Source organism: Acinonyx jubatus, chromosome C2 (genome assembly GCF_027475565.1).
Source record: "Acinonyx jubatus isolate Ajub_Pintada_27869175 chromosome C2, VMU_Ajub_asm_v1.0, whole genome shotgun sequence".
NCBI classification, from domain to species: domain Eukaryota; kingdom Metazoa; phylum Chordata; class Mammalia; order Carnivora; family Felidae; genus Acinonyx; species Acinonyx jubatus.
The window spans coordinates 154380419-154400513 of record NC_069384.1 but is presented as its reverse complement, the minus strand read 5'-3'; the positions used below and the strand labels follow the sequence as shown (position 1 = coordinate 154400513).

The 20095-nt window shown below is 40.7% G+C and overlaps 1 protein-coding gene across 6 annotated transcripts in view; it reads right to left on the bottom strand.

The window, feature by feature from the left end:
* FBXL2 (F-box and leucine rich repeat protein 2) overlaps positions 1-20095 on the bottom strand; it is a 111212-nt gene that overhangs the window by 74697 nt on the left and 16420 nt on the right. For 4 of the 6 annotated variants that reach the window (XR_008298101.1, XR_008298102.1, XM_027040558.2 and 1 more), the window contains exons 2-3: positions 16571-16680; positions 2847-2908 (exon numbers count right to left, since the gene is read on the bottom strand). Coding sequence is in view for 4 of the 6 variants with exons in the window: in XM_027040558.2 (XP_026896359.2) it covers positions 2847-2908; positions 16571-16680 (172 nt within the window). In the remaining 2 variants the exon portion in view is untranslated. The remainder of the gene's footprint in view (positions 1-2846; positions 2909-16570; positions 16681-20095) is intronic. The other 2 variants (XM_027040560.2, XM_053221737.1) reach the window with 1 other exon arrangement.

Below are 20095 nucleotides of genomic sequence, written 5' to 3'. Positions count from 1 at the left end.
AAGATTAAAACACCACGGTTGCCTAGAATTAATTTTGAGACTCACGAGCCAGGGAAGACCTGTACTTTATAATTTAAGTCCCCCTTACAGACTCCAAAATAAGAGCAGAAGTGGGAATACAAACCTATGAATAGACATGTTACGAACACTTGGTCTCAAGTGGCAATTCCTTTTGAAAAACGATCTCTGTTTGAGCCTTGTGGCATGATTCAAACCGGCAACTGCAGAATTTATAATAGCTGAGTCCAGCAGGGATCTTTAAAAGAGCTAAAATTTCTCAAACAGTTCGGAAATCACACTAACACAGAATCTGATAAAATCCCACCCGCCCCCGCCCCCGCCCCCTTTTTTTGGTCAGGAGACGGAAACTGCTCCCTGGAGGAGAACAGTGTCAAAGCTAACTGCATCAAAGGGGAAAAAGATTAACTTAGCAGCTTTGAGTCACGGATAGAAGCAGTATTCATAACAAGAGTGGAGTTTAATCACACCCCAGTGCTGAATGACTAATAATGGGTCTGCCTCAAGCTGGTTGATTCCCCAGAGTAAGAATCACATGTTCATATTACAGCTTGATGCCTGTGCTAAATAATGTTCGGACCAAGAGTGAAACTGCACAGTCCTAGGGGACAGCACGCACTCTGCAGTCCGTTGTGGATAGCATCCCATCCACTTATTTGTATAGTAACAGCCTGCCTGTCCTAACCCACCCACGTTATTTTTTTTAAGTTTATTTACTTATTTTGAGACAGAGAGAGAAAGACAGCAAGTGAGCAAGCACAAGCTGGAGGAGGGACAGAGAGAGAGAGGGAGAAAGAATCCCAAGCAGGCTCCGCACCATCAGTGCAGGGCCTGACGCGGGACTCAAACCCACGCACGGACTGTGAGATCATGACCTGATCCAAAATCAAGAGTCGGACACAGTGTGCCTGGGTGGCTCAGTCGGTGAAGTGTCTGACTTTGGCTCAGGTCATGATCTCAGGGTTTGTGGATTCGAGCCCCGTGTGGGGCTCTGTGCTGACAGCTCAGAGCCTGGAGCCTGCTTCAGATTCTGCGTCTCCTTCTCTCTCTGCCCCTTCCCTGCTCACGCTCTGTTTCTCTCTCTCAAAAATAACACAAACGTTAAAAAAATTTTAAAAAAATTGGGGCGCCTGGGTGGCTCAGTCAGTAAAGCGTCCAACTTCTGCTCAGGTCATGATCTCATGGCTCGTGAGTTCAAGCCCCGTGTCGGGCTCTGTGCTGACCGCTCAGAGCCTGGAACCTGCCTCGGATTCTGTGTCTCCTCCTCTCTCTGCCCCTCCCCTGCTCATGCTCTGTCTCTGTCTCTCAATAATAAATAAATGTTAAAAAAATTTTTTTTAATTAAAAAAAAAAAGAGTCGTACGCTTAACCAACTGAGCCACCCAAGCACCCCCATGTTCATTCTAAGAGCTCACGGTGCTTGATCAAGACCTCCCAGGTTTATATGAAAGATATATCATTCCTTTGTTACCACTTTCTTAACTTTAAAAGAGTCTGAAATGCCAGAGAATAGCCTCTCCTATCCAAACAAGTATTTTATTGAAATATTATCGCTGTAGTTTTCATATGATTCTGTCATGACTTAATTTTCTTTTTTATTGAGTGAAATGAGTTTATGACGACAGTGCCGCACGATACCCAGCGACTAACGGAACACCTCCTGAAGCCCCTGGAATGTGATCTTCACCACAAAGAAGCGCTGTCTGCACCGTTTCTCCTTCAAGACAAAGTTTAACATCCTGAGGTAATATGTGATATTTATAGAGTAAGTCTGTGGGGAACGCCAACATGTAAACAAAACTCACACCCATTCCCTAAATGTTAACATGAGATCTAGCACAACCAGGGAACGGAGTCATCTGGTCTATCACTTACTGTATGTCAGCATTTCCCCAAATTTTGTCAATGGAATACGGAATTAATATAGAATATTAAAAGAGTTCCATGGTCAGTCACTTTGAAATGTCAGAACTGTCCATCTGGGAGTATCATCATGTGTATTAAGGCTCTGAGAAGTCATGCGTAAAGAAATCGGTTTTGTTAACCCGGTATTTCCCTACTTATTTGATCACACAGTTGTGGGGTTTTTTTTTGTTTTGTGGAACATCAGCGGCATTTGGGAAATGCCACTCAAGGATTACCATGTATACATGTATTAATTACTTGTAAACAATTAAAATATAACATCCAAAACTAAGAGGAGATTTCTTTGATGATGGCAGAGCACTAAAGGAAACTGCAGTGCCTCGGGGTCAACAAATGTTGGTTGACGGCTTTATGTGGTAAAGCAAAAACCATTTACTGTATATTGTGATGCCAGAAATACAGCACAAAAACCATATTTTATAGTACTGTCACTTAGCACATAATTTTCATCAAGTGGATAAAAATATAGCAACATTTGGACCGACAAAATTCTAAGCACTCAGAATTTTGACCATGCTTACTTTAAAAGTGATTAGAAAACATCCAAATGCCTGTGACTTCAGGAGCTCATAACCTTAACAATCATCTCTCCTCACGTAATTGACTACATTGAGAACATCTACTGATACCAAAACAGTGGCACCTACTGAAGATTATTACAATACTTACCACATTACAAAAAGAATCCAGACCAATGCTATGTACATACTTAGTACATTCTGGATTAGACCAAGTAAAATTTAACAACAAGCTGAACAGCATTCTATAAAACAAAAACAAAAAGTCAGTTAGGCTAATTCTGTCTGTTTTTCTGTGCTATGGACTCATAGTGAGAAAGAAGATTGTCTTGGAACTTGATGACTGAATCAAATCTGAATTCTTTAAAGTTTATCTACGTTTACCTTAAGAGAAGTTCTTTGGGTAACTTTTTGTTAATAAGGCCTTCATCGTTATTTGAGAAAACCTAAAAGAAAAAGAAAAAAACACATTGTTAAAGTGTTCCTCAACTAAAAAAAAAAAAAAAAACAGTTCACATGTTTTTTTAGATCGTAACAGTCCCAATTACTGTCCTACAGATATGATGACACTAATTTCATGAAGTCACCACACTTTAATATTAATGGATATAAAAGAGTTTACACCCTATCACCATTTCATAAAAATGCAAGGCAGCAATTTCTATGCTACATTGTATTAGAAGTTCTAGCCAAGGCTCTTAGGTAAGAAAAATAAATAAAAGACACCCTGATTGGAAAGGAAGAAGTAAATAGCTTCTATTCACAGATGACTTGATCCCGTATATAGAAAAGTCTAAGAAATTCACAAAAAACCATTAGAAACAATCAAGGAGTTTAGCACGGTTACAGAATATACAAATATGTAGTATTTTTATATAAAAATAAATTGTAGGGGCGCCTGGGTGGCACATTCGGTTAAGTGTCTGACCTCTGCTCAGGTCATGATCTTGGCAGTTCATGAGTTCAAGCCCCGCATCTGGCTCTGTGCTGACAGTTCAGAGACTGGAGCCTACATCGGATTCTGTTATCTCCCTCTCTCTCTGCCTCTTCCCCGCTTGTTCTCTCTCTCTCTCTCTCAAAAAAAAAAAAAAACCCACAAAAAAATGAAAAAAACCCACACATTAAAAAATAAAAATCAATTGTATTAGCAATGAACCTGAAAATGAAATTAAACATTCTTTTAGTTTTATTTTATTTTATTTTTATTTAAAAAAAAAAAATTTTTTTTTCCAACGTTTATTTATTTTGGGGACAGAGAGAGACAGAGCATGAACGAGGTAGGGGCAGAGAGAGAGGGAGACACAGAATCGGAAACAGGCTCCAGGCTCTGAGCCATCAGCCCAGAGCCTGACGCGGGGCCCGAACCCACGGACCGCGAGATCGTGACCTGGCTGAAGTCGGACGCTTAACTGACTGCGCCACCCAGGCGCCCCTAGTTTTATTTTATTTTAAAGAGAAAGAGAATGCGAGTGGAAGAGAGGGACAGAGGGGGAGAGAGAGAAAATCTCAAGCAGGCTCCACACTCAGTGCCGAGTCCTACTTGGGGCTTGCTCCCCCCAACCCTGGGATCACGACCTGAACTGAAATCAAGAATCAGACGCTCAACTGAATGAACCACCCAGGTGCTCCCCTGAAAACGAAATTAAAACAATCTCATTTACAGCAGCATCAAAAGAGTAAAATATTTAGGAATAAATTTAACTAAAGAAATGCAAGACATCAATTGAAAATTCACACAAAAACCGCTGTTCAGAGAAATGAAAGACAACAAACAAAACACATCTCACGTTCACAAATTGGAAGATTTGAGAGTGTTAAGTTAGCAACATTTCTCAAATTAATCCACAGATTTAATGAAATCTCTATCAAAATTCCAGCTGTCTTTTTTTTTTTTTTTTTTTAATTAAAGAGTTGATCCTAAGATTCATATGGAAATGCAAGGGTCGCAAAAGAGCCAAAATAATCTTGAAAAGGGAAGCAAAGTTGGAGGACTCACACTTCCTGATTTCAAAACTTACGATAAAGCTATAGTAATTGAAATATCATGGTATTGGCCTAGGATAGAAATATAGATCAATGGAATGGAATTAATAGTCAAGAAAGAAACCCTTATATTTATGGGCAATTGATTTTGGACAGGGCATTAGGGTATTCAATGGGGGAAAAACAGTATTTCAACAAATGGTGTCAGGGCAACTGGTGTCTACACGCAATAAAAATATAATGTCAACCTCACATTATATTTAAAAATTAACTTGATATAGATCAAAGAGCTAAAAAAATATATAAGAGCTAAAACTATACCCCTTAAAAGAAAACATAAGCATAAATCTTGGTGACCTGCATGCATGTAATGGTTTTGTAGATATGACACCAAAAGTACATGCAATCAAAGAAAAAATAGATATATTTGACTTCATCAAAATTAAAAAACCTTTGTGCTTCATAGGGCATCACTGAGAAAGTGAAAAGACAATGCATAAAATAGGAAAAAAAATGTTTGCAAATCACATATCTGATAAGAGAATTACATCTAGAATATACAAAGAACTCTCACAATTGAACAAAAAGAAAAATAAACCAGTTAAAAATGGGCATGATGGGCACCTGGGTGGCTTAGTCAGTTAAGCATCTGACTCTTGAATCTCAGCTCAAGTCATGATCTCATCCTGAGCATAGAGCCTGCTTAAGAGTCTCTCTCTCTCCCTCTCCTTCTCCCTTCCCCCGCTTACGTGTGCATTCGCACTCTCCCTCTCTCAAAAAAAAAAAAAAAAATGGGCGTGAGATCTGAATAGACATTTCTGCAAAGAAGATCTGCAAATGCCAATAAGCACATAAAAATAAGTTAAGCATAATTAGTCACTAGGGAAGGGCAAATGAAAACCACAAGGAGATACTTCACAGCCACAAGGATGGCTAAAACAAAACAATAATGGCAAGAATGTGGAGAAACTGGAACATAAAATGGTGCAACCACTTTGGAAAACAGTCTAGCATTTCTTCAAAGGTTAAACATAGAGCTACCGTATAAATCAGCAATTCCAATCACAGGTACCTACCTAACAGAAACAAAAACACGTTTCCGCACAAAAACTGGTACATGAATGTTCACAGCAGCACTACTCATAGTAAGTAAAAAAAAAAAAAAAAAAGTGAACACAATCCAAATGTTAACAGCTAATAAATGGATAAACAAAATGTGGTATATTCACACAATGGAAAATTATTCAGCAATAAAAGGAACAGAGTACTGATATACTACAACAGGAACGATCCTTGAAAATACTGTGCTACGTGAAAAACGACATACACAAAAGGCCACACATTGTAGATTTCATTTACATTAAACATCCAGAAAAGGCATATCCATGGAGAAAGAACATAGATTAGTGGTCAACTAAGACTAGCGTGACCATTGATGGGTATGGAGTTTCTTTTTAGAGTTACAAAAACGTTCTTGAATTAGACAGTTGTGACAAAGACACAACTTGGTGAATACACTAAAACACACGGGACTGTACATTTCAAATGGGTGAAATTCACAGCACGTGTATAATATCTCTATTTTTTAAAATGTTTTTTAATGTTTTTAGTTATTTTTGAGACAGAGAGAGACAGAGCATGAGCAGGGGAGGGGCAGAGAGAGAGGGAGACACAGAATCTGAAGCAGGCTCCAGGCTCCGAGCTGTCAGCACAGAGCCCGACGTGGGGCTTGAACTCACGGGACCGTAAGATCATGACCTGAGCCGAAGTCAGACGCTCAACCGACTGAGCCACCCAGGCGCCCCTATAATATCTCAATTTAAAAGATGGATTTAAAAACCCACTATTTTTTTTTAGAAGCTGTTTATGTGACTTGTCATGCATTTCTGCCCAGAGCCATGATATGCCATCATGGGGGCTTGGTGGGCTTGTGGGCTTGGACTCTATATTTTTCTAGGGATCAGAATTGGCCCCTCTGTTCCTGATGCCACGAGGGATTAATATGCCTCACATTCCTCCTTAAGCCAGACCAAGCTGCCCCCCTGGGATGGACCAGGGAGGGAAGAGGAATATGCAAACGCCCTTAAGATTGCGAGATACTATAAAAGAAACAGAAAAAATAGCTCGCTCAGGATTGCACATAAGAAACATAATAACTAGCCACAAATCACACGCGGATAGTATATCGACTGCCCTGGCAGGAATAGCTAGTTGGAAGTCTCACCTCAGGGGAGGACACTCTTCCCAGGACACGCAATCGGGACCCCAGCCGGGCTGTTTACCATGGGGCTTCCCCAGCCAGAAGGGTGCATATCGTATGTATCCAATTTGAGGTAGTAAACTTTCTTTGTTCTTCTCTATACTTCTCTATATGTGTTCACTACAGTTGTTTAGCTCTTTATATTCCCTTTCCCTTATAATTAATAAAGTCTTCCTCCATGAAACTCAAAGCGAGGCTATCATGAATTCTCATGGTTTAGAACACCCACATGTGTCCTAATCCATCAAGGCAAACTGCAGAAGTAGAAAGTGCTGTAAATAGTATCCTACATTCATTTGCAATGTACGTTGAACGATCAGTCTTAGCGATGTGTATGTGCGTACAGGAGTGCTGACTACAGACTCCGCCACTGGCCCCCGTCTTGTTCTCCCCCCGGTACAGAGACGGCGCCGCTTCAGATAACTAGTGGAGATGACTGGTGTGCAGAAGGTAACTAGCACTCACTTTACATAACTACCCTGTGACCACACCACCATGCCCCTTGTTCGATAAGGGCTGAGGTCTGAGCCGGGTGGAGAATGGCGGTGCAGCGCCCTGGATCCTCCCTCCACCTGCTGGCCCGATACCCTGTCAATAAGGGACCCTGAACAAAACTCTGTGTAAGTGGCATGGAGTGGTTTGCTTTGATTTTCACGTTAAAGTGACTTCTCAGTCTGGAGAATCTTCTCAATCTGACCTGCCTCCACCTTCTGACAGTGAGATACTAACATTTATTAAGTGCCTGTTGTATTCCAAGCCCCATTAAGCACTGTGTTAACCAGATAATTTACCTTTTACTAGTTCCTTGAAATGTAAAGTTAGGTTATTGATATGAAATCTTTCCTGTTTTTTTTTTTTATGTTTATTTATTTGAGAGAGAGAGATACCTTGATCAGGGGTATGTGAGCAGGGGAGGGAGAGAGAGAGAGAGAGGGGGAGAGAACCCCAAGCAGGCTACGTGCTGTCAGTTCAGAGTCTGATGCAGGGCTCAATCCCACACACTGTGAGATCATGACCTGAGCTGAAATCAAGAGTTGGATGCTTAACCAACTGAGCCACCCAAGTGCCCCCTTTCTTTTTAATATAGGCATTTACAACTCTAAATTTCCCTGTGATCACTGCTTAACTGCAGCTCTAAGTTTTGATATGTTGTTTTCATTTCCATTCACCTCAAATTATTTTCTAAAATCCTTTCTATTTCTTCACGCATTTGTTGTATAAGAGTGTGCTGTTCAATTCCAACATATCTGAATTTTCCACTTTTCCTTCTTTTTTATTTTTTATCTCTGGCTTCATTCTATTGTGGTCAGAGTTCTCTGATGTCAATCTTTTAAAACTATATTTGTGGCCTAACATAAGATCTACCCTGGAGAACAGGAAAGGTTGTATAGGAATAGGAACAGGTTCCAGGGTGCCTAGGTGGCTCAGTCGGTTAAGTGCCCACCTTCGGCTCAGGTCACGATCTCACGGTTCGTGGGTTTGAGCCCCACATCAGGCTCTGTGCTGACAGCTTGGAGCCTGGAGCCTGCTTCAGATTCTGTGTCTCTTTCTCTGCCCCTCCCCCATTCACACTCTGTCTCTCTCTCAAAAGTAAACAAACATTAAAAAAAAAAAAAAGGAATAGGTTCCATGTGCACTTGAGAAGAATACGTATTCTGCTGTTGTTGGGTGGAATGTTCTATATATGTCCAGTAAGTCTATTTGGTTTATAGCGTGTTCAAGTCTTCTATCTACTTACTGATCTGCCATCTAACTGCCCTGTCCCTGAAAGTATGGTATTGACATGTCCAAGTGGTGTTGAGGATGGTGGTGAATGACACCATGACAATCTTCACGTACCTCAATAGCTGATAGAAGGATGGGCTTATTTTCTGTTATTACAAAGACGAGTAAATCAAAGTTACAAGATTTCAACTCAGCATAGGAAAGAACTGTCTAGCAATTAGAATAGCCCATACTAGAATGTTTTACTCTTTCAAGCAGTGATGCTCTATCCACAATGCTCCCGTGGATCACAGAACCAGGAATGCTGAAGAAAAGAATCCCTCTTTCAGTGGGAGGTTTGAATAGAACATCTCTAAGAACCAAGTTTAATTTACAGAATCTATCATCCAGGTTCTGCCACATACTCCTTTGTTACCTTGGGTATGTCATTTTTCTATGCCATGATTTCCTGTTTTTAAAATGGGGAATGGAACCTGCCACAAGGGATGCTGTGAGTTAAATGAATTCATATACATAAAATGGCTAGAACAGTCTAGGCAAATAGAGAGTGCTCAACAAATAATAATTATGATGATGACTGTGAAATCTCCAACTATTATTGTAGAACTGTCTACTTCTTCCTTTAATTCTGTCAGTTTGCCGCACATACTTTGGGGCTCTGTTGTTTGGTGCATGTATGCTTATAATTATTATAACTTCTTGAGCAATTATCAAAATATAATGATCACTTTTATACTTAATACTTTTACATTTAAAGTGATTACTATTAAGGAAGGACTTACTTTTACCATTTTGCTATTTCTATATTCTGAAGTAAATCATTAGATAAATGTGAATTATGTCAAGATGACTGGTAGTGATGTTCAAATCTTTTATATCCTTACTGAGTTTTCTTGATCCTCAACTTCTATCAATTAGTAATAGAGAGGTGTTATTTAAAACTATGATTGTAGATTTGTTTTTTTCCACCTTGGATTCTGCTGAGTTTTGCTTCATATATTCTGAAGCTTTGTTAGGTGCATATACATTTAAGATTATTATGTATTTTTAATGAATTAACCCTTAAGCATTATGAAATGTCCTTTCTTTCTAGAGATTATCCTTGCCCCAAAATCTACTTTGACTGATATTAATACCGCAACACCAGATTTCTTCTGATTTTTGCATCTTTTTCATCCTTTTATACTTGCAATCTGTGGCTTTGTGTGTGTGTGTGTGTGTGTGTGTGTGTGTGTGTGTGTGTATTTTCAAATTTAGAGTCCATTTTGTTTTTTATTTTTAAAAACTTTTTTGGGGGCGCCTGGGTGGTTCAGTCGGTTGAGCGTCCGACTTCAGCTCAGGTCATGATCTCGCGGTCCGTGAGTTCGAGCCCCGCGTCGGGCTCTGGGCTGATGGCTCGGAGCCTGGAGCCTGCTTCAGATTCTGTGTCTCCCTCTCTCTCTGCCCCTCCCCCGTTCATGCTCTGTCTCTGTCTCAAAAATAAATAAACGTAAAAAAAAAAATAAAAAAAAAAAACTTTTTTGAGTATAACTAACATACAATGTGACATTAATTTTAGGTATACAACAAAGTGATTCAACTTCTCTATATGCTATGCTTTGCTCACCACAACTGCAGCTACCATCTGTCACCATACAATGCCATTACAACATGACGTATATTACAAGACTATGACTATATTCCCTATGCTGTGTTGTTGTGGCCATTTTAGTATATAACATTCCTGAATATACAATAAAATCTTCTAGATTATTGCTATAGATTCAAAGTTTTATATTTGTTGTGAAAGACGTGTTAGATAGATCTTTAAAGCAACCAAACAATATTTCCTAGTGTTCAATTAATCTACTTCTTTAATATTTTTCATGTTTTATTAAAAATTTTTTTAAATTGGGGCGCCTGAGGGGCTTAGTCGGTTAAGCATCCAACTTCAGCTCAGGTCATGATCTCGCGTTTCATGAATTCAAGCCCTGTGTCGGGCTCTGTGCTGACAGCTCGGAGCCTAGAGCCTGCTTTGGATTCTGTATCTCCCTCTCTCTCTGCCCCTCCGTTGCTCACACTCTGTCTCTGTCTCTCAAAAATAAATAAACGTTAAAGAAAATTTTTAATGTTTTTTTAATTAAGTAAACTCTACACCCAACATGGGGCTCAAACTCACAACCCCAAGATCAAGAGCTACATGCTCTACCACTGAGCCAGCCAAGTGCCCCTTTTATTATTTTTTAATTAAGATTTTAACTTAAATCCAATACAGTTAACACATGGTGTTGTATTAGTTTCAGGTATACAATATAGTGCTTCAACAATTCTATATATCATTACTCAGTGCTCATCAAAAGTGTACTTTTAATACCCTTCACCCATTTTACCCATCCCCCTACTCACTTCCCCTCTGATATTAATGAGTACCCTCAGTTAAAGTTATTTTTTTTCAACATGGACATTTCTTACTTGATGCATATATACAATATATATAATTATATATTATTATATATTATTATATATTATATATGTATAATATATATGTATATTATATATATAATATATGTATATATAATATATAATATAATATATATGTATAATTATATGTATAATATGTATAATATATCATATATATTGTGTATATGTATATATAAAACATTCCATCCTTAAAAAAAAGAGAGAATACAACACATTTTCAAGTACACACAAAAAAATCACCTGGTTAAATCACATAAAAAGAGACATAACAAATATTACAAATTCAAGAAGACTGAAATCATACCAAGTATATTCTCTTCCACAATGGTTCCTTGATCACTAAATTTTGCAAATTTAATTACCACAGGTCTGGTGTTGGCCTGCTTTTGTTGATTTTGTTGGGAGTCCTCTGGGCCTCTTGGATTTGGCTGTTTCCTCTCCCAGATCATGGAGGTTTTCTGCTATTATTTCTTGAAATAAATAATCTTCCCCCTTTTCTCTCTCTCTGGAACTCCTATATGTTAGTTATTACCTTTGATGAGTCACTGAGTCCCTAGTCTCATGTTGCACAGCTGTTCTTTCTCTCTTTTGCTCAGCTTCATTATTTTCCATTATTTTGTCTTCTAGGTCACTAATTCGTTTCTCTGCTATTCATTGCATCAAGCCTGTTTCCAATGTCACTTATTGCATTCTTCATCTGTTTCTTATTTAACTCTTTTACCTCTGAGGAGCTGGTCTCATTGACATCTCTTATTCTTTTCTCAAGCCCAGTGAGTATCCTTATGATTGATGCGCTAAATTCTCCATCAGGCATGTTATTTATATATGTTTCACTTAGTCTCTGGCCATGGCCTTATCTTATTCTTTCATTTGGGACAAATTCCTCCATCCTGGCATTTTGTAGAAATCTCTGCCTTCTTCTCTGTGTTAGAAAAGCCAGTTATATCTCCTGTTCCTGAAAGTAATGGTCTTATGAAGAAGAGGTCATATAGTGGCCAGGGCCTGGTGCTTCAGAGAGTGTCTCTGGTATATGCTGCGTGCATTCTGCTGTTGTGTTTTGGCTGCTCTATCCTTCAGGCTACTCACCTACAGAGGTTCTCCTTGCCTGCTGTGGGCAGTGTTGGGTCTCTGGCCTGAATGTGGCGAGTTTTAACTAAGTGTGCTCTGGTCTGCTTGTTAAACGAGACCTGATGCTACTTCCACTAGAACTGAGGCCTTGAAGAACTCTCTGGTTGGAAGATATGATTTGTGCTGGTCTTCTGGGAGAGGGGCCCACCACACTGGGACTGAAGCAAGCCAGACTAAGAAGGGCAGTTCTACCACAGCGCTGGAGGAGCTGGGGCTTGGTGTAAGCAAGTTAGCCGGCCAGTGTCAGCACTGCACTGCCTCCTACCAGTGGCTCTGTGTTTATGTTCTGTTTATGAGGGGTGGGGGAGGTAAATGGCACCAACCAGCTCCCCTGTCCCTGGAGAGGCATCTCTGTGTACGTTACCTCCCAGAGACACTCTCCGAGACAAGTGAATAATCTCCCCACTGTGTGACCTAAGTGTTCTTCAGATTGCTCTTTCCACGCTGTCTGCCCCCAGATGTTTGCCTGCCTTCTCTCCAGGAGCAGGGCAGTGCCCTCCTGGCTCTATCCCAGCCAAGCCCACTGACCTTTAAAACTCCAGACTTTAAGCCCTACTGGTTGCAATAATTCACTCAATTCCACCCCTCTCATTTTCCAAACCAGTGGCTTTGGGGAACTGTTCTCCATGTGTTCTCTTCTCTCTCTTGTCCTTCTCCATGACCACTGCTCCCTCTCCTCTAAAGCACTGGTGATCCACTTCACCCTTAAACCACGTCTCTGCACTTCCTACCTTCTTCAAAGTGGTCTCTTCTCTCCCTTTAGTTGTAGAGTTTGTTCTATCAGTCTTCAGGCCAATTTCTGGCAGTATTTAGGATGATTTTATAATTATCTAGTTGCGTTCGTGGGACGAGAAAAGCCTAGGGTCCTCCTCCTCCACCACCATCTTTGATCCTCCTCGGTAATATTTGTGTGAAGAGTCACAGTACTCCATTAAAAACAGAAACTCTTATCTTTTAAACAGATACGAGCTTCAGGTGTAAGACAGTGATTTGAGAATTACATGTATTACAAAAGCTCACCACAATAAGTGTGGTTTATCACTTACTGTAATTACACACACACACACACACACTCACATGGTTTTAATTCCAGCATAGTTTATTGTATTATATTAATTCTATGTGTACAATTTAGTGATTCAACAATTCTATACATTACTCAGTGCTCATCATGGTAAGTGTACTCTTTAATCCCCATTACCTATTTCACCCATCCCCCTATGTTCCCTCTAGTAACTATCAATTTGTTCTCTATAGCTAAGAGTCTGTTTCTTGGTTTGTCTCCTTCTTTTTTCCTTTGTCCATCTGTTTTGTTTCTTAAATTCTACATATGACTGAAATCTATGGTGTTTGTCTTTCTCTGACTTATTTTGCTTAGTATTATACTCTCTAGCTCCAGCCATGTTGTTGCAAATGGCAAGACTTCATTCTTTTTAATGGCTGAATGATATTCCATTATGTGATATATCTATATTTGTATCTCATACCATTTTTATCCATTAATCCATTGATGAACACTTGGTGTGCCTTTATATTTAAAGTGTTTCTTACAGGCGTGCCTGGGTGGCTCAGTCGGTTGAGCATCTGACTCTCGATTTTGGCTCAGGTCATAATCTCATGGTCATGAGACTGAGCTCCATGTCGGGCTCTGCACTGTCAGCCTGGAGACTTCTTGGGATTCTCTCTGTCCTCCTCTCTGCCCTGCCCCTGCTCATGCTCACTCATTCAAAATTAATAAACTTAAAAAAATAAAGTGCCTCTTATATGCAGCACATAGTTGAGCCGTGCTATTTTATCCAGTTTAACAATTGCTAACTTTTAACTGGAGTATATGGCTTACTTGTATTTAATGTACTTTTTGATTTGATTCATTTTGTCTACCATCTTGATATTTATCTTCCATTTGTCTTGTACTTTGTTCCTGCTTTCATGACTAATTTTTGATAAAGCAATATCATTCAATTTCCTTTAGTGTGTGGATTCAGCTGTGGCTCACAGCTGCGTATCTTTTTTTAACGTTTGCTCTAGTGTTTATAAAGTGTATCTTTAACTTATCACAAACTTAATTTCCTCATATGTTTTGCATTTATAGTTATATATATTACTTCTTACACTAAGTATCCAATACATTGCTATTATTTTTGCTTTATGCGGGCATAATCTTTTAATCGTATGTTTTAATCATTTAATCTTACATTTACCTTCCTAGTGTAATTCACTCCTTCCTTCAGATCTAAGCTTCTTTTATTATCACTTCCCTTCATCACTGAAATACTTCTTTTAATGTTTCTTATTATATAGGTCTGCTATAGACAAATTGTCTTTGGTTTTGTCTCCCAGAAAATACCTTTATTTTTATTGCATTTTAAAGACATTTTCCTAAATATGGAATTCCAAGTGAGCATGTGTGCCTTAAAAAAAAAAAATCACTTTAAAAAGTTATACCATTGTCCTCTGGTCTGCATTTTTTCTGAAAAGATGTCAGCTATCATTCATATTATTGCTTCCATTTATGTATTAATTCTTTTCTACCTTTATAAAAATCTCTGGTTTTTAACAACTTGACTATGACTTGCCTAAGTTTAGATTTCTTTGTATTTATCTTGCTTGGGGTTTGCTGACTGTGTCCGGTCTACTATTACGGCCATCAAATGAATACTGTAATTGACAGATTTTTTCATTTTGGTTCTTTTTATAGTTTTCCATTTTCCTGCTAATATCTTCTGTTCATGTTCAACATCTGGACCTTCACTGACTTTGTTTCTCTTATCTCTTCTCCTGATATTTTGTTTCTCTGCATGTCCATAATGTTATTTCATGTCAGATATTGTATGTAAAAAACAGTAATTTACAAAGTTCAATGAAACTAAGAGCTGTTTCCTTGATTTAAAATATTTTTTAAATGTTTATTTATTTTTGAGAGAGAGAGACAGAGTGCAAGCAGGGGAGGGACGGAGAGAGAGGAAGACACAGATTCTGAAGCAGGCTCCAGGCTCTGAGCTGTCAGCACTGAGCCTGACGTGGGGCTCAAACCTATGAACCATGAGATCATGACCTGAGCTACGTTGGACACTTAACCAACTGAGCCACCCAGGCGCCCCAAGAGCTGTTTCTTTGAAAAGATAAGTTAACCTCTAACCAAGCTCATCATCAGGAAAAAAAAGAGATGCAAATATAATCACAAATGAAAGAGATGTTACAATGGATACCACAGAAATACAAAGAAATATGAGATTACTAACAACTATATGCCAACAAACTGGACAACGTAAAACAAATGATAAAATCCTAGACATATGCAACCTACCAAGACTGAATCACAAAGATACAGAAAATCTGAACAGACTCCCTACTAGTTAGGAGATTAAATCAGACAACTCCCAACAAACAAAAACTCCAGATCAGATGGCTTCATTGGTGGATTCTATCAAAACGGAAATAATTAATATCAATCCTTCTCAAGTTCTGCCAAAAAATAGAAAAGTGAACATTTCCAAGCTCATTTTACAAAGCCAGCATTACCCTGATACCAAAACCAGACAAGGATGCCACAAGAAAATTACAAGCCAATATCCCTGATGAACGTAAATGCAAAAATCCCCAACAAACTGCATTCACTAATACATTAAAAGGATCATACACCACAATCAAGTAGGATTTCAGGGATGCAACACCCACAAATCAACGTGAGAAGTCACATTAACAAAATGAACGATAATTATCATATGATCATCTAAAAAGGTACAGAAAAAGCACCTGAAAAAACTAACATCCATTTATGATAAAAGCTCTCAAAAGAGTGGGTACAGAAGAAATGTACCTCAACATAATAAAGGCCATGTATGACAAGCCCACAGCCAGTATCACTCTCAACGGTGAAAAACTGAAGGCTTTTCCTCTGAGAAACAAGACAGATGCCCACTCTCACCACTTTTATTCAACACAGTATTGGAAGTCCTAGCCAGAGTGATTAAGCAAGAAAAAGAAATAAAAAGAATCCAAATTGGAAAGGAAGAAGTAAAACTATTTGCCGAGGACATGATATATACAGAAAACCCTAAAGACCTGACCAAAAACCTGTTAGAACTAATAAATTCAGTAAAGTTGCAGGATATAAAATCAATATATAGAAATCTGCTGTGTTTCTGTGTACTAATAATAAACAGTTAAGAGAAATTAAGAAAACAATCCCATTTGCAATTTCAAATGCTTGAGAAGATGGCAAAGTAGGAGGAACCCGAGCTGACCTCCTCCCACAACACACCAAGGCAACAACTACATGTAATTTAACTCACTCTGAAAGTGACCTGAATACTGGCAGCACTGATCTTCCACAGCTAAAGACATAAACAGAAGGCCACAGAGCAGGGTGGGAGGGGCAAGGACACGGTCAGGAATCAAACTTCCAGCATGGTGACCCACAAACAGCAGGGATATCACAGGCATGGAGGAGCGAGGGGATCAAGCCCCACACTGGGCACTCCCAGCCCTGCGGATCTACGCCAGGAAGATGAGCCCCCACTGTCCGGCTTTGAACATCAGCAGGGCTTACCTCTGCGAGAGTCAGAGGGCTCCCGGAAACCAAGTCTGTGCTCTTCAAAAACCTGCATGACGTAGCTCTCATTCCAAGACAGAGGAGCAGCAGTTTGAAGGCAGCGGGGCCTGGGTGACACATGAAGGAGATTCACAGACTATTTTAGGATGTGAAGGAGCAGGATCTGTAAGGACATTCTATGGGAAGGGAAGTGCTGGTGGCTGTCATTTCTCTTGCCCTCGTCCAGTCGAGCTGCCTCATGCTGTGGGAACCAGTTCCGACACCCTCCATCTACATTCCTAGCACCACCCGCGCCCCCCCCCCCCGGACTTCCCCTGTGGACCTGCCCTAGCAGATGCCCCTCCAAACCAGCCCCCACCCTACCACACAGCAGGCGACCCCGGACAGGATCAGCACTCCTCCAGAGTGACTCCCACCTTGGGGAAAAAGAGGGAGCCAGCCTGACCCACCAGCGCAACCACAGCAGCTGCTACAGCCAGGCCTCTCCACCAGCCCCGCTGGGGCAAGCCCTGTCCACCACAGCCCTGTAGCGGTCACAGACAGTCACTGCAGACAGCCCTGTCCACCAGCACTCCTGCAGCAGTGGCAGCCTGGCCACAACAAGAGTGTGCAGTCCACACAGAAGACACCCCCAGAGTGCCAGGAGAGACTGTGTTACTGGGCACCACAGGGCGCCTTCTACATAAGGCCACCACTTTCAACACCAGGAGACATAGCTGACCCATCTCATACATAGATACACTGACTCAGACAAAATGAGGAGGCAGAGGAATATGTTCCAAACAAAAGAACAAGATAAAACCCCAGAAGAATTGCCAAATGAATGAAGATACACAATTTACCTGATAAAGAGTTCAAAGTAATGGTCACTGGATTTGAGAGAAGAGTAGATGAACTCAGTCAGAATTTCAACAAAGAAACAGAAAACATAAAAAGAACCGGTCAGAACTGAAATATACAACAACTGAAATGAAAAATACAAGCAGATTAGAGGATACAGACTAGATCAGCAATCTAAAAGACAGGGTAATGGAAGGCAACCAAGCTGAACAGTAAAAACAAAAAAGAATTTTAAAAAATGAAGACAGTGTAAGCGACTTCTGGGACAAAGTGAACTTTACTAGCATTCACATTTTAGAGGTCCCATTAGGAGAAAAGAGAGAAAAGAGAACAGAAAATCTATTTGAAGAAACAAGAGCTTAAAACTTTCCTAACCTATGGAAGGAAAAAGTTACCCAGGCTGAGGAACCACAGAGCACCAAAAAGACCAACCTGATAGCCACAATAAGACACATAATAATTACAATGGCAAAAATTAAAGATAGTCGTCAAAGCAGCAAAGGGAAAGTAAACATTTAAGTTCAAGGGAAAGCCCAGAAAGCTATCAGCTGATTTTTCAGCAGAAACCTTGCAGGCCAGGAGCCGCATGATGTATTCAAAGTGCTGAAAGGAAAAAACCTACAACCAAGAATACTCTACCCAGCAAGGTTATCATTCAGAATTGGGGAGAGATAAGAAGTTTTCCAGAAAAACAAAAGTTAAAGTAATTTATCACCACTAATCTGACCTTACAAGAAATGCTAAAGGGGCTTCTTCCATCCAAGTACTAACCAGGCCCGACCCTGCTTAGCTTCCGAGATCAGACGAGATCGGCGCGTTCAGGGTGGTATGGCCGTAGACTAAAGGGGCTTCTTTAAGTGGGAAAGAAAAAGCCATAACCAGAAGGAAGACAATCACGAAAGGAAAAAAACTTCTGGTAAAAGCAAGCTTACAGTAAAGGTGGTAGGCCAATCACTTACAAAGCTAATATGAAGATTAAAAGACAGAAAGAGCAAAATCAATTATATGTACAAAAATTGGTCAAGGGATATACAAAATAAAAAGGTTAAAGTGTGACATCAACACATAAAACATGGAGGTAGGAAGGATATTGTAGTGCTTTCAGAATGTGTTCAAACTTAGCTAAAGACTGCTGTATATATGGGATACTATATATGAACCTCACGGTAACTGCAAACCACGATACACGAAAAATAGAGGAAGGGTTCCAGGCATATGGGGAGTCATGATGGCAGAGAAGTGGGGGAACCAGGATTTTCCTCGTCCCTCAAACACAGCTGTATTGAGGTCAGAGCACTTGGAACAGCCAGGAAATCCATGTGCGCAGTGGCAGAAGGATCTCCACAGGTGGAAGGAGAGAGCTTGGCAGGATCGAGGTGCGTGTATGTGAAATTGGGGTAGATACAACAGCATAGGCATGAAGGGGAGGGGATCCTTTCTGTGGAGAGACAAAAGGAAGAAAAAGAGAGGCGGGGGGAGGCTGTGAAATTGTGGTATTGAGTTAGCACAAGGGGAAAACCTCTCTCCGGGTCACAGACTGGGGAACAAGAAATACAGAGAGTCAGTTCCTATTTTGCAAACAGCCTTAGGAGCTGAAACTCAGAGGTTTCGAAGTGTAAAGGGTCTCCAGAGTGAAGCTAGAACCATGTGCACTCCTGGGGAGGAGGGAGCCAATGGTGAGCACTGCAACAATCTCAGGGGCGCCCTGGGAGAGAACAGTCCCCTTCCTCAAGTACTTTAGGAAGAGGGTTTATTGCCCCCCCCCCCCCCCCCCCCCCCGCCCAAAGGACAAAAGACCCTGCAGGCGCCAGCCAGAGGCCCTTTGTCAGCAGGGCTGAGTGGTGCTACAGCAGAATGGGGTCTGTGTGGTGCAGGGTCCTTTAAGACATGGGGTTTTGAGACCCAGCAGAGTGCCTAGGAGGCGGGGGAGACCGTGGAGCAGGACGAGCCGGGGGGTCCGTGCTACTCTGTGAGGGCTGCCTGAGCAGCGGGGTCTGAGACACGCCACCGGGGAGGGAGAGATCGGGGTGTCGCCATTTTTCTCCCCATCACCAACACTGTGGGGCTTCAGGACGCAGGACAGCGCCTCCCCACCCCACCCCCTCCCGCGGGAGGCGGACCGCTTACACCAAGTCCCGCCCCTCCGGGCCGGTAACATCATGATGTACCGGAGTGCGACGGACCCGGACCAGCCAGACGGACCGCCTCTCCTCCAGACCAGCACGACCACGGCCACCAGACCCAGCACCAACAGACAGCTGTTTTTTGCTTTTGTCTTTTTCTTTTCTTTTCTTCTCTTTTTCCTCTACCCTTTTGTTTTTCTTTTGGAATTAGGCTTATAGTTTCTGACTTATACATATACATAAATTGTTTGATCAGGCATTTTTACTCTGTTCTTTTTACACCTTTTCTATCTCTTATTCCTCTTTATTTTCCTTTCCCCTTCTCTGGATTTAGCCTTTTGGTTTTTTTGTTTTGTTTTGGTTGGTTTGTTTGTTTTTATCTGTCTGGTTCTTCTTTTTTGCCCTTTCATTTTTGTCTTTTTATGGGATCAGGCTTCCCCCCTCCCGTTTTTCCTTTTTTCCAGGGTTACTTCAACAAACAAATCAAAGCACACCTGGTTGAAGGTCCAAACGCTCCACCACTACACGCAAGGAGGAGCTCTGCAGAGCACTGACCAGT